The 12,500-nt window shown below is 51.8% G+C and overlaps 3 protein-coding genes across 4 annotated transcripts in view; 2 read left to right on the top strand and 1 right to left on the bottom strand.

The window, feature by feature from the left end:
- Positions 1-8,097, top strand: part of arhgap32b (Rho GTPase activating protein 32b) — a 50,461-nt gene extending 42,364 nt beyond the window's left edge. Inside the window, exons 21-25 of the mRNA XM_076274435.1 lie at positions 225-299; positions 513-935; positions 1,509-1,820; positions 3,608-4,698; positions 5,834-8,097. Coding sequence (XP_076130550.1) covers positions 225-299; positions 513-935; positions 1,509-1,820; positions 3,608-4,698; positions 5,834-7,882 — 3,950 coding nt within the window. The 3' untranslated portion in view covers positions 7,883-8,097. The remainder of the gene's footprint in view (positions 1-224; positions 300-512; positions 936-1,508; positions 1,821-3,607; positions 4,699-5,833) is intronic.
- A 2,851-nt stretch (positions 8,098-10,948) lies between these two features.
- anapc13 (anaphase promoting complex subunit 13) lies at positions 10,949-11,942 on the bottom strand. The gene is made up of 2 exons (XM_076274101.1): positions 11,546-11,942; positions 10,949-11,248 (listed from the first exon to the last, which is right to left on the bottom strand). Exons 1-2 carry the CDS (start codon positions 11,642-11,644, stop codon positions 11,144-11,146), a joined length of 204 nt encoding a protein of 67 aa, XP_076130216.1. The 5' UTR covers positions 11,645-11,942; the 3' UTR covers positions 10,949-11,143.
- Positions 11,943-12,456: 514 nt separating this feature from the next.
- The window catches only part of sc5d (sterol-C5-desaturase), a 5,555-nt gene continuing 5,511 nt past the window's right edge, over positions 12,457-12,500 (top strand). For both annotated transcript variants that reach the window (XM_076274099.1, XM_076274100.1), the window contains exon 1: positions 12,457-12,500. This exon is cut by the window's right edge and continues 40 nt beyond it. The gene's annotated coding sequence lies outside the window, so the exon portion shown is untranslated.

A 12,500-nucleotide genomic window follows, 5' to 3' on the forward strand; every position in this document is an offset into this window, starting at 1 on the left:
CACACACACAGACACATACACACATACACACACACAATCCCCAATGAGGTCAGCAAGCTCAAGATAATGGTTATTACAGGTGAATACATACACACATGTACTTGCACGTGCACACACATACACACACACACACAGATAAACCCAGCAAGTGGCTCTTGCAGGTGAAGATCTCTATCACACACACACGCACATTAATGATCTTAAATCTGCTGTCTGTTTCGCAGGAGGCCGAGGGGATACTGGGACTCTGCGCTCAGCCAAAAGTGAAGAGTCTCTCACATCTCTGCACAACGTAGAAGGTGCATCTCTTTCTCTCTCTCTCTCTCACACACACACATAAGCTGTGTTTGCTGTTTATATGAATATGTTGGTATGTGATGAGTGAGTTTAAACTGTGCTTGCGGTGTGTGTGTTGTGTTTGTGTTGTTGTTTTGATGAGTCTAAGCTGTATTTTGCGCTCTGTGTTTCGTGCTGTGTGTGTGTGTGTGTGTGTTTGTGTGTGTGTGTTAAAGGTGAGAGTAAGATGTACCGGCCTCGACGCCCACGCTCCAGCAGCGATGCCCTGTCCTCGTCCTTTGGCGCCGACCTGTTGGCCGGTCAGCAGCATTGCGCCTCCTATGACAACCTGTGCAACGCCGGTCAGCCCGGCCACCACCACCACGAGCACGACGACAGTGACCAGGACGACCGGCCCATCTTCTGCGTGCCCGCCCTCATCTCCTCGCCCCCCATCGCCACGGAGACAGACCTGGAGCTGATGCCGCCAGAGGTTGGCATGGCGACGCTGGACTTTGACCCCATGTCCTTTGGACTGGGCTCCCCGTTGATGAGTGACCGGGAGACGGCGCTCCTCTCCTCGGCAACGGAGGACAGGATGGAGGATGGGCAGTTCAGCGCCGCCCAGCAGAGTCCAGACAGGAGCTACAGCGCAGCTGGTGTGTGTCCGACAGACCTGCCCTCACACACACGCACGCACACAGAGACACACAAGCACACACACACACACACACACACACACACACATACACACACACACAACTTTAGGTCATTGCCATTCTGGCCATCTGGTCTGATACTCATTTAAATAAAGATTACTTTATGAAGGGTCAAGGTTGTGTGTGTGTGTGTGTGTGTGTGTGCACTAGATATATAAGCAGTGGTATAGGATAGGACAAGGTATCGAAAATCTACAGAGATGTGTGTGTATTTTATTGTATATATACTCTTTTGATTCCGTGAGGGAAATTTGGTCTCTGCATTTATCCCAATCCGTGAATTAGTGAAACACACTCAGCACACACTAGTCCCGGCGCAGTGAGCTGCCTGCAACAACAGCGGCGCTCGGGGAGCAGTGAGGGGTTAGGTGCCTTGCTCAAGGGCACTTCAGCCGTGCCTACTGGTCGGGGTTTGAACCGGCAACCCTCCGGTTACAAGTCCGAAGAGCTAACCAGTAGGCCATGGCTGCTGTGTGTTAATCTTTGTGTGTTTCTCCCCCTCCTCCATGGCAGAGAGCACCTTTGTCACCGCGCCGTCCCCCTCTGTGGACACCCCACCCCTGTCCCCCCCTCCGCGCGTCCGATCGGCGGAGTCGGTCCGAGACGAGCCGGTCAACACTGATCTGGGGTCGGTCCGAAACGAGCCGGTCAACACTGATCTGGGGTCGGTCCGAAACGAGCCAGTCAGTGCCAAGGTGGAGTCGGTCCGAAACGAGGCCCTACTACTGGACCTGATGGGCTCGCCGCTGCACACTGTCACCATGGAGACCCATTTCATTCAACACCCAGCAGACCTCGACTTTACCACAGCTCCACAGCTCCAGAGTGAGTGACCGACACACACACACACACACACAACCCCCTCACAGACACACACACACTCAACTCAGTTACACACACACACACAACCCCCTCACAGACACACACACACTCAACTCAGTTACACACACACACACACACAACCCCCTCACAGACATACACACACACACACACAACCCCCTCACAGACATACACACACACTCAACTCAGTTACACACACACACACACACACACACATTCAACTTGACCTCGACTTTACCACAGCTCCAGAGTAGGTGACCGACACACACACACACACACACACACACAACTAGGGCTGTCACTTCGAAAATCGATTGCACAATCGATTGCACAATCGATTGGACCAAACAACAAGTTTCGAAAACTAAAATAGGGAATCGATTTTAACCAAATATGTACACTATTAATTTTAAACAAATTAAACAAATAAAAAAATAGGTTTAACAAAAGTCACAAACAAGAATATAAGAATATAAAAGAATTCCAAAGTGCAGTAAACATTGCGAAAGCTACGCACCGGAAACAGCTGTTTCAATCAGCTGCTGTGCTGCTCGTGTTTTGCCAAAAATGGAGGACAACGCGATCAACCTGTGCGACATGAGAGAGACTAGTGATAGGCCCTAATAACTTGAGGAGTTCGATGTGGAAGTACTTCGGATTTTTGGTATATCAAACTATGGAGAAGAACAAAGCGGTAGGCTATGCAAACTGTGCAATCGAGTTCTACGTAGGCGAAATTTGTTTGACATTTCTAATCGTAAACACAGCTATGTTGAAGCCTGCAATAATGTTTGTCACTGATGTAATGGCAGTATACTCGGCTTATTGTTTTTCGAGAATGTAGCACTCCTGTTTGTCATTGTGCACGAAACTTCACGCCAATAAATCATCAGAAATATTGCTGGCTTGCGTCTACAAGCGCCCTCTTTACGTTCGTCCTAATGCCTGTTAGTTGTTTGTGGATTGGCCTATATTTGGCGTTGAAAATGGAAACGTCTTTAGACATGAAAAATCGATTTTACAATCGATTCAATGAACACTTATGTCTCAAAAAATTCACAAAAGTGACAGCCCTACACACAACCCCTCACAGACATACACACACATACACACACACACACACACACTTGCACACACACACACACACACACACTTGCACAGACACACACAGACACATTCTCTACTTGTCAGTCTGCTGTCTGTATGCTCCTTCTCCTCGTGCTGCATGTCACACATGTGCCTGAACCCGATGCTCTGCCCTCTCCTGACCATGACCCACCAATCTCCACTCCTCTCCTTCCTTCCTCCCTCTCTCCTCTATCCCTCTCTCTCCTCCTTCCTCCCCCCCTCTCTCCTTCTCTCCTCCCTCTCTCCTTTTCTCCTCTCTCCCTCTCTCTCTTCCTTCCTCCCTCTCTCTCTCCTCTCCTCTCTCCCTTTCTCTCTACCTTCCTCCCTCTCTCCCCTTCTCTCTCCTTCTCTCCTCTCTCCTTTCTCTCTCCTCTCTCCCTCTCTCTCCTTCTCTCCTCTCTCATCTCTCCCTTTCTCTCTTGCATCCTCTCTCCTCTCCTCTCTCCTTCCCTCTCTCTTCTCTCCCTCCCTCTCTCTCTCCTCTCTCCTTTACTCTCTCCTTCCATCTCTCTCTCCTCTCTCCCTCCCTCTCTCTCTCCTCTCTCCTTCCCTCTCTCTCTCCTCTTTCCCTCCCTCCCTCTCTTCTCTCTCCTTCCCTCTCTGCTCTCTCCTCTCCGCTCCTCTCTCTGTTTGTCCCTCCCCAGGCCCTGTAGTTCTCTCCTCTGCTCTGAGCCGCGCCCCTGCGGTCCGTAAGCTGGCGTTTGCGCTGGAGGAGCTGGAGAGCCCCCTGGTGGCGGCCGAGACGTCCCGCAGCTGTGACACCCCCTCCCCCCTGTCCCCGCTCCGCGCCGACGACCTGCTCAGCTCGCTGGACTGGCCCGTGCCCCCCTCCCTGGCTTCAGAGACCAGCATCACCACGGCAACCCCCACCCCTGCTCCGACCTCTCTGCAGAGGACTCCCAGCTCCGCCTCCCATGAAAGGCCCGCCCCCCCTGAGCAGATCGACTCTCAGACTGACCCCCCCGGCGACTCAAGGGACGATTGTTTAGCCCTGCCGGACCAGCCTGCCTTGCCTCCGCAAAGCGCCACCGCAGCCAATGACATCACTACTTCCGCTCAAGCCACACCTGTCCACCATCAGACCACTCCGCCTGCTGTCACTCAAGTACCGTCTGCTTTCAATGAAGCACCGCCCACTCTCAATCAAACCACTCATGTCATGACCACACTCACTGAGACCACTCCCACACAATCCACACCCACTCATGTGAAGGCCACACCCACTTCATCAGTTCCCGCCTCTCCTCTGTCCAGCCCAGAGCACCAATCAGCAGCAGTGGGCCCTGCCCAAATCTCTACTGTCCCCGCCCCCGTCTTGGAAGACCACGCCCCGCTCCCCTCCGCCTCAGCTGGCCCTTCCTCCTCTGATGTTGCCCCCACCCAGGGCATAACTGTTGCCACAGGCGTATCTGCCCCATCCACCTCTGCTGTTGCCCAGGGCGTAACTGCCTCATCTGCCTCTGCCTTTGCCCAGGGCATAATTGCCCCACCCACCTTTGCTGTTGCCCAGGGTGTAATTGCCCCACCCACCTCCGCTGTTGCCCAGGGTGTAATTGCCCCACCCGCCTCTGCTGTTGCCCAGGGTGTAATTGCCCCACCCGCCTCTGCTGTTGCCCAGGGTGTAATTGCGCCACACACCTTTGCTGTTGCCCGGGGCGTACCTGCCCCAGCTGTCTTCGCTGCCCCCTGCTCCAGCAGTAGAGAGCGGGGCTGTGTATCTCCTCCAGGCCCTGAGGTGAGTATTACTGAGCCCCCCCCCCCCCGCAAGATCCTGTTTGCAAACAGTGCGTGCGTGTGTGTGTGTGCGTGCGTGTGTTTGTGGGTGCGTGTGTGTGTGAGAGCGGGAGCCTGTATGTACTCCAGGCCCTGTGGTAAGTCCTACAGCCGCATTAGGTGGCCCACTGGATCCTGTTCATGTGTGAGTGTGTATGTGTGTATGAGTATAGGTGTGTGAGTGTGTAGACTGAATCTCCTGTGATTTAAAAAAATAGATGCTACCGGTCTTACATACTGAAATCGATAATGAAATTCTAGTTTTTTTACCCTAAAAAGGGGTATTGCACTGAGAGCTTTCTCTATATGAGGTATTGTGCTGAGAGCTCTCTCTATATGAGGTATATATTGTGCTGAGAGCTCTCTCTATATAAGGTATTGCACTGAGAGCTTTCTCTATATGAGGTATTGTGCTGAGAGCTCTCTCTATATGAGGTATATATTGTGCTGAGAGCTCTCTCTATATAAGGTATTGTGCTGAGAGCTCTCTCTATATGAGGTATTGTGCTGAGAGCTCTCTCTATATGAGGTATTGTGCTGAGAGCTCTCTCTATATGAGGTATTGTGCTGAGAGCTCTCTCTTTATAAGGTATTGTGCTGAGCTCTCTCTATATGAGGTATTGGCGGTCAAACATCTAGAAAGTAAGCTAGTGCCATCAACGTGGCCATAAGCTGTGGCCTGAAGCTCTTGTGTTATGTACTGTACGCTAGCCTACATTTCAAAAGGCCCGCTGGCTTTGTGTTTTAGGCTGTTTATTGAAAACTCTATACAACCAAGAATGATCAGTAACATTTATGCGCACATTTACTTGATTTAGTCTTGATTTAAAGTATGCCTGGTGAACTGGGTCGCAACAAATTCTTATGAAGTGGGTGTTTTTATGAAGTGGGTCTTGGAGCCTGTTGTCCTTTACATTAACTGAGGTTATTCTGTGTGTTTTCCAGCTTCAGGCAGCCGTACTTTATTTGCATAAAGTACTACTGTGTGGTTAATACATCTAATATACGGGAAATAACTGTATGTAGTGTATATTTGGCCCATTCTGGACTATATGTAACAGGAGTGTGTGTGTGTGTTCTGTGTGTGTGTTTTCCAGCCTCAGGTGGCCGTGGCGGTGCCGTCTCTACCTCACGCGCCCCCCTGGGCGTCGGAGCACCCGGTCGCCGTGCTGCAGCCGCAACCGCAGACCCCCCAACCGCAGCCCCGAGCCCCTCTGGGCCCCTCGCTGGACAAGCCCTGGGAGGCCATCAAGCCTGTGCAGCCGTGGCTCGAGAGCGCCCCCTACCACCACCACCACCACCAGCAGCAGCAGCAGCAGCAGCCCTGTCCGGCCGGTCCGGCGCCCCCGCCGCCCGTGCGGTCCATGGAGAGCAAGCTGGCCACGGCCACGCTGGGTCGCGACGGCTCCGCCTACCACGCCTTCCTGGAGGACGAGGGCTCGGCGATGACGATGACTATGAGCCACACGCTGCCCCGTAAGTCGGCGTACGTGTACCACGCGCAGGGTCCCGCCGCGCCCCCCGCCGACGCCTACTACCCGCCCGCGCGCGCGCTCCCCGTGGCCTACGCCTACCGCGCCGAGCCGCTGCCCATGAGCTACGCCGCAGACGTGTCGCGCTACGCCACCATCGGCCCGCGCTCCTACCACCACTCCCTCAAAACCCACCGGCCAACCAGAGCCGAGTACCTGCCCTCCCCCGGCCCCACCCCCTCCCCCGGGCCTGCTCACCACCACCACCACCACCACCACCCCCTTAGTCACGGTTACAGCCACGTAGGCGCCACCTACCCCAGCATCCGTCGCGTGCACTCGCTGCACGCCCCCTCGCTGCACAGCCCCTCCCCCTCCTCCACCGCCGCCGCCGCGGTCCGAGGCCCGCCCGTCTCCAGAACCGAGGTTCCGCCGCCACAGGCGTCGTCGGACGAGGAGATGTTCTACTACCAGCGCTCGGCGCACCGCTGCCGCGGCTACGCGCCACCAGCGGCGGAACCGCCGGACTACCACGTCACCCGGCTGCAGCCCTTCTTCGAGAACGGCCGGGTCCAGTACCGCTACAGCCCGCACGCGGAGCAGCTGGCGCCGGACGCGCCCTCCTACTACGAGCTGGACCCGTACGCCACGCTGCGCCTGCGGCACTTCCACTCGTTCGGGGGCCGGGAGCGCGAGGCGAAGTCGGGGGCGTACCACTACCTGCTGCACCAGCGCCACTCGCCGCAGCCTCCGCACCACGCTGCCGGCGTGCGGGAGCACGGCTTCGTGAGCCGCGACATGCCCCCCGCGCACCTGCACGCGCCCCAGGGACCGGGCGGGGCCTGCCTGTCGCCGTGGGAGGCCCAGGAGGAGGCGGAGCGACTGCGCGGCCACTCCCTCCGCCGAGAGAGCCGCGCGCGCCAGCGCCTCAAGGGCCCCGTGCTCTCCCAGTACGACAACCTGGGCCCCTACATGCCCGTCGACGCCCCCGCCGGACCCCCGCACACGCCCGCCGGACCCCCGCACACGCCCGCCACAGAGTCGCTGCAGCACCTGCGCAGCAAGTCGGACCCGGGCAAGGAGGCACGCTACAACGTCACGCCGGAGGCGGCCGTCCCGCGCTCACTCACCGCTGACCCCGACGCCTTCCTCTACATGGAGACGGAGAAGCACGCGCACACGGCGCCCTCGGGGCCCCGCCCGGCCGGACCGCGCTCCAACACGCCCTCCTCCCAGCCGCACGGCCTGCAGCACGTTCCGGAAGCCTCTCGGCTCGGCGACGCGGACCGCGCTGCCCACCGGGGAGGCCGGAGCCCCGAGGACGAGTCGCTCCAGAGGGTGACCGCTGCCAAACCCGAGCGGAGCCACAGCCGAGGGCCCTGGGGCCCGGAGCCGGACCCTCACCCACGGCCCCCGCAACGCCACACCCCCTCCGGCGTCCCGTCCCACTACGACAACCTGGAGGAGTATCGGCCCCCGGCAACGACCCAGACCCAGACCCGGCCCACACCCAAGGACCCGCTGGCCAGCCGGGGGGGCGCGGCACTGTTCCCTGGACAGGCCTTCGGACACGGGCACGGGGGCAGAGCCTACTCCACCGCGTTGGGCCAGGGGGCCTTCATTCAGACCGATGCCCCCCTGCACAGGCCCGAGGCCGAGCTCAAGGCAGAGTGACGCCAGCGCTAGCACTGCCGACCGCTAGCACCAGCTGACTGCTAGCTCTGCCTGTATTAACATGAAGCTTAGGCTCGGTGTTAACACACACGCACACACACACACACACCCCTATACATACGTATACACACATACACCTATACATACACAGATACACAACTCTCTCTCCCAGCAGTTTATGTTACTACATTCGCTACATCAGCACTATATCTGAATGTAGTCACAATAAATCAATATACAGTATATATATATATATATATATATATATATATATATATCAGTGGAACTTTTCAGAGATCCAGATGACCCACACAGGGAACTCCTGTGTGCTACTGGAAACCTGACTTATCACCGTCAGTTCCAGATGACCTGTGCTACTGGAAACCTGACTTATCACCGTCAGTTACAGATGACCTGTGCTACTGGAAACCTGACTTATCACCGTCAGTTACAGATGACCTGTGCTACTGGAAACCTGACTTATCACCGTCAGGTTCCAGATGACCTGTAGAACTGGAAACCTGTGGTACTGTTAAGTTATCAATGGTCAAGTGGGTTGGACAAGGGACTTTTCTGGTCCGAGAACAGCCATGTTTGTCTTAAGAGTTTGAATGGTTTGCTTTGAACAAACAAATCTGTGAAAGGGCAAAGGTGAAAGGTCACACAGCCCCTGCCGGACAGTGGACTGTCTTCTCCTGAGGGTTTTTGATGGGAGTTTTCTATCCAGTTGTACACATATGAACCCTTAATGAACTTTCTACCAAACTGAATGTACCATAGCATACATTACCCAGCTAACCACACCCGCCATGCACCAGTGGCGTCAGCAGGTGGCGCCGAATGGGACCTGCAGTGTGTGGTATGCCAGCTGCGGACACCGGAACGAACTATGACACGGTACGGCAGGAAGAGGCATCGAGCAGCTCTCTGCGTAGGAATCCAGAGTCCAATCTACTGTTGAGAGTTTTCTTCTTTGTTTTGTTTTGTTTAGTTTTAAAACATAGTGTTAGATGGGGCATTGAAATGGTGATTGATCAGTTTACATTTCAGAAATGCATGCACTCTTGTTTACAGAACCTCTGTGTGTATGTGTGTGTGTGTTGGCCTGCTCTTTGTGTTTGTACTGGACGTTACAGTGCGCACTGTGCAGAAGGGAGAAGCTCTGCCCCCTGGTGAAGATTGGGGGGGGGGGGGGGGGGGCACACACACCTCAAACACTGGACACTGGGACTAAGGGTTGGGGGGGGGGGGGGGGGGATTTCTTCATTTTCTCAACGGTCATTTTTTAGTGTTTATTGGATTTCTTTCAAAGAGCCTCTCAATCCGCAGATGCGCCTCAGTGTGTGTTTGGGGGTGTTGGAGCTCTCTGTGAAGAAGGACCAAACGTTCTGGTTTGAATGCAGAGGCGTGCTGGTTTGAATGCAGTCTAATGCTTGGGTTAGGGGTCCCCTGGACATGACGCTGGAGCGCAGCACACCTCAGCAGGACAGGCTGACAGAAGTATGCAAAAGGGTTCCACTCCGCATCAGCCTGACTGCATCTGCGTCTGCTCCCCCCAATTACACGCAGTCAGGGTTCCACGCCGCACCACCACAGCTGTGTCTGCGTCTGCACCCCCAGTTACACGCAGTCAGGGTTGGAAAAGGCTCAGACAGCTTGTTACCACAACACAAATTTGCACAGAGAAGGGATAGGTCCTGAACTTTCAGAAGATATAGTGGAAATTATTATTCTTCATTAATTGCAACACACATTTTTGTTGTGTGTAAAATGTTTGCACCCTGAAAGATCCGTGTTAAAGTAGTACATGACCTCAACCTCATTTTGGGTACTAGCCAGCAAGACTTCTTTTCAAAAATATCCATATTTGTGTTGATTTTCTTTTTACTTTCCTGAGAATGTAAGACGTGTTCCAAATCCCCTGTGTGTCGCCCGGAGGAACAGGGGATACAGAGTAATAATATCAAGGGACCTATACCTGAACAATAACCACTCAAAATTAAAACTATTTTAACTCTGTGGTAGGTTTAAAAATGCAAATGCCAATCTTGTTTTTTTTTTAGTAGAAAATGTTAATTCAAGCTTATTTATGTTGAAATGTGTTGTAAAATTCAAATTTGCCAAATAGAATAAGAGACACGAAACAAGCTACTCTTGAAACACGCAACTAAATGTAGGTCAAGACTTGACAGCTTAAACAAGTAGGAAGGGTCATTGTTTTTAAACAGTGTTGCCCAGGGCAACCGCCATCCAGACTTATCCAGACTATAATTTGCCATTAAGTTGCAATATCAGTATTCCACACATAATCACAGCCAAGATACCTGTGGACACCTGCATTGTCATAGCAACACAGGTGAAGATAGGTGTAGCAGCTCCACCCCGCCCCATCTTAGACGGCACCAGCTGGGTCGCCAGGTAAGGAGGACACCTGGTGCGCTGGGTTGCCAGGTTGGATGGCCACCTAGTGTTCTTTCATGGGGACGGGCTCAGCGAGCGTGTCGTCTGGGGTCGGGGCTCTGAATGTTGCTGGATATTATTATCACTAAAAGATAACAGAAAATATATATACTGAATGGAAGTGTTCAACCTTTGCCATGAACTGAAAGATATTTATGCTCTCAAGTGTTCATGTTTTCAGTAGTGCTACATTCTCTCTATGGTCAATAAACGCAAATCTACTCAGAACTAAACTATGTCTGATTTATTCATGTATCTGTGACAGCCACCAAAGTATAAATGTGTGCTTTACACATAGTTACACTAGTATATGAACAGAATTACTCTGGACTATTCAATATCTATTATCCATGAAGTGAAAAGTGCATTTAGCCTTTTGTCCAAAATGAAAAGCACAATGGTCAATGTGCACAGTAGAATGCATGTGCACAGCAGAAATCAACCACTTTGATGTGCTCAATATTTTCTGAAAATCGATCTTGTGGTGAACGCCATCTAGTGGATAAATATGCTATTTGCATAGTACTACAAAACAATTATGCTGATTAAAATGGATCAACCTTGTTTCAAAATGTATACAGTTAAAAAAAAACTGGAGACAACCCATTAATATTTCTTTCAAATGTTTATTTGGGCATTTGTAAAATCTGGGCCAACATGCACTGACAAATACTGATCTCTATGCGAGCAGGAGTCTTCTCTGGAGACGTACGCATGAGGATATTACACAGTCCGCTTTTCTTAACAATCTTCTTTGGATAAGTGGTCTATGCACTCTCTTTGAAAGCCTGCGTGTGTGTGTTAAATATGAAGGCTTTGCAGCGCCAGATCTGTCCACTTCATCTCCTGTTCCTTGACGGACTCGGTTGATCCTCCGTTATCTTGCTCAGCCTCTGGGAGTTCACTCTGAAGGAAGACAAGTAATTAAGTCCACAAACAGACAATATTACTTTAAATCAATTCATCCCGGAGAAACAAACACAACTGTGAGGAAACATTTGAGAGGTTACAGGTAAGTGTCCATTTGTCAGACCGCATTGGAAGGGTGTCTAAGCTGAGTTTAACTAGCCTACTGTCTCGTCAAAACATGAGTCTGCCAAACAGTCTCGTGATGAAACAAAATAAGGCATACATAAATGACTATTCTTGTCAACGAAGAGTCGCTTGTCTCAATTTTAAGTATTTATAACTTGGGCCACTTACCAGCGGGATTTTAACATCCTCATACGGAAGGCGATCTTCTCGCCACGCATCGTCGGTAAGATCAAGGACTCTTCCATCACGTTGCACCTCGCTGTCCATGTTTGCTGATCAGATAATTTGCCGTTTGGCTGGAGTTGACAAGCCTCAGTTACAGGATCATGGGGCCAACTACTACCTATGGCCTTTCGAGACGCAACTTTTAATGTTTTGCTCTGATGTTTATGCCCAAACCATTATAAAACAATCTACATCCAATAGACTAAATATCTGAAACATAGCAGATACCCGATGAAAATATATATCGCCTATATATTCCGCTGTTTAAACATTTACCGAAGTGAGAAACCAGAAAGAAACTGAAGAACAACACCGGTGAAAACAGTGGTATTTCCGGGTTAAAGTTGAACAGTGATCGGTATCATCATAGAAGTCCCACAGGTCCCGTCTTACATAGTTTTGCATGTATTTTTTTTTTTACCCACTCTTTGTACTCTACTCTACCCTTTGTCTGGCTAAAATAGAGGAATGTAGGCGATATTTTATAGTCTTATCTATATATTTCGTAAATTTGAAATATATTGAAAGGACCTTTTATTTCCATCACAAATCTTTTGGTGGAAACTCACTGTGATGTAAGCTGTTATAAAATAAAAATGATGTTTGGATAATAAAAGGTATGTATGTCGTGTTTTTTTCTTTCCTCCCTTCTTTCTTTACTTGTTTCCAGGATGTTAAGTGAAAAGTGTGAATGTTTGACACCCGCTGATGATTTAATCACGCGCTGTTTCTTTAATCTTGCACATGGAATCATAGCGCCATGGTCAGATCAGAGGGCTTTGACCAATCAACGCTGAGCTCCCGCCTTCGTTTGGGAGGAAGTGGGCCTGTTATTGGTCGGCATAACGCGGTGGGCTGGACATCAGGCATCACAACATCTGCGGCAGTTCAGTTTCCG

The sequence above is a fragment of the Alosa pseudoharengus genome, unplaced genomic scaffold (assembly GCF_046254945.1).
Source record: "Alosa pseudoharengus isolate Yale_2024_CS ecotype anadromous, Long Island Sound unplaced genomic scaffold, YU_APseudo_1.1 YU_APseudo_1.1_scf_8, whole genome shotgun sequence".
NCBI classification, from domain to species: Eukaryota; Metazoa; Chordata; class Actinopteri; order Clupeiformes; family Clupeidae; genus Alosa; species Alosa pseudoharengus.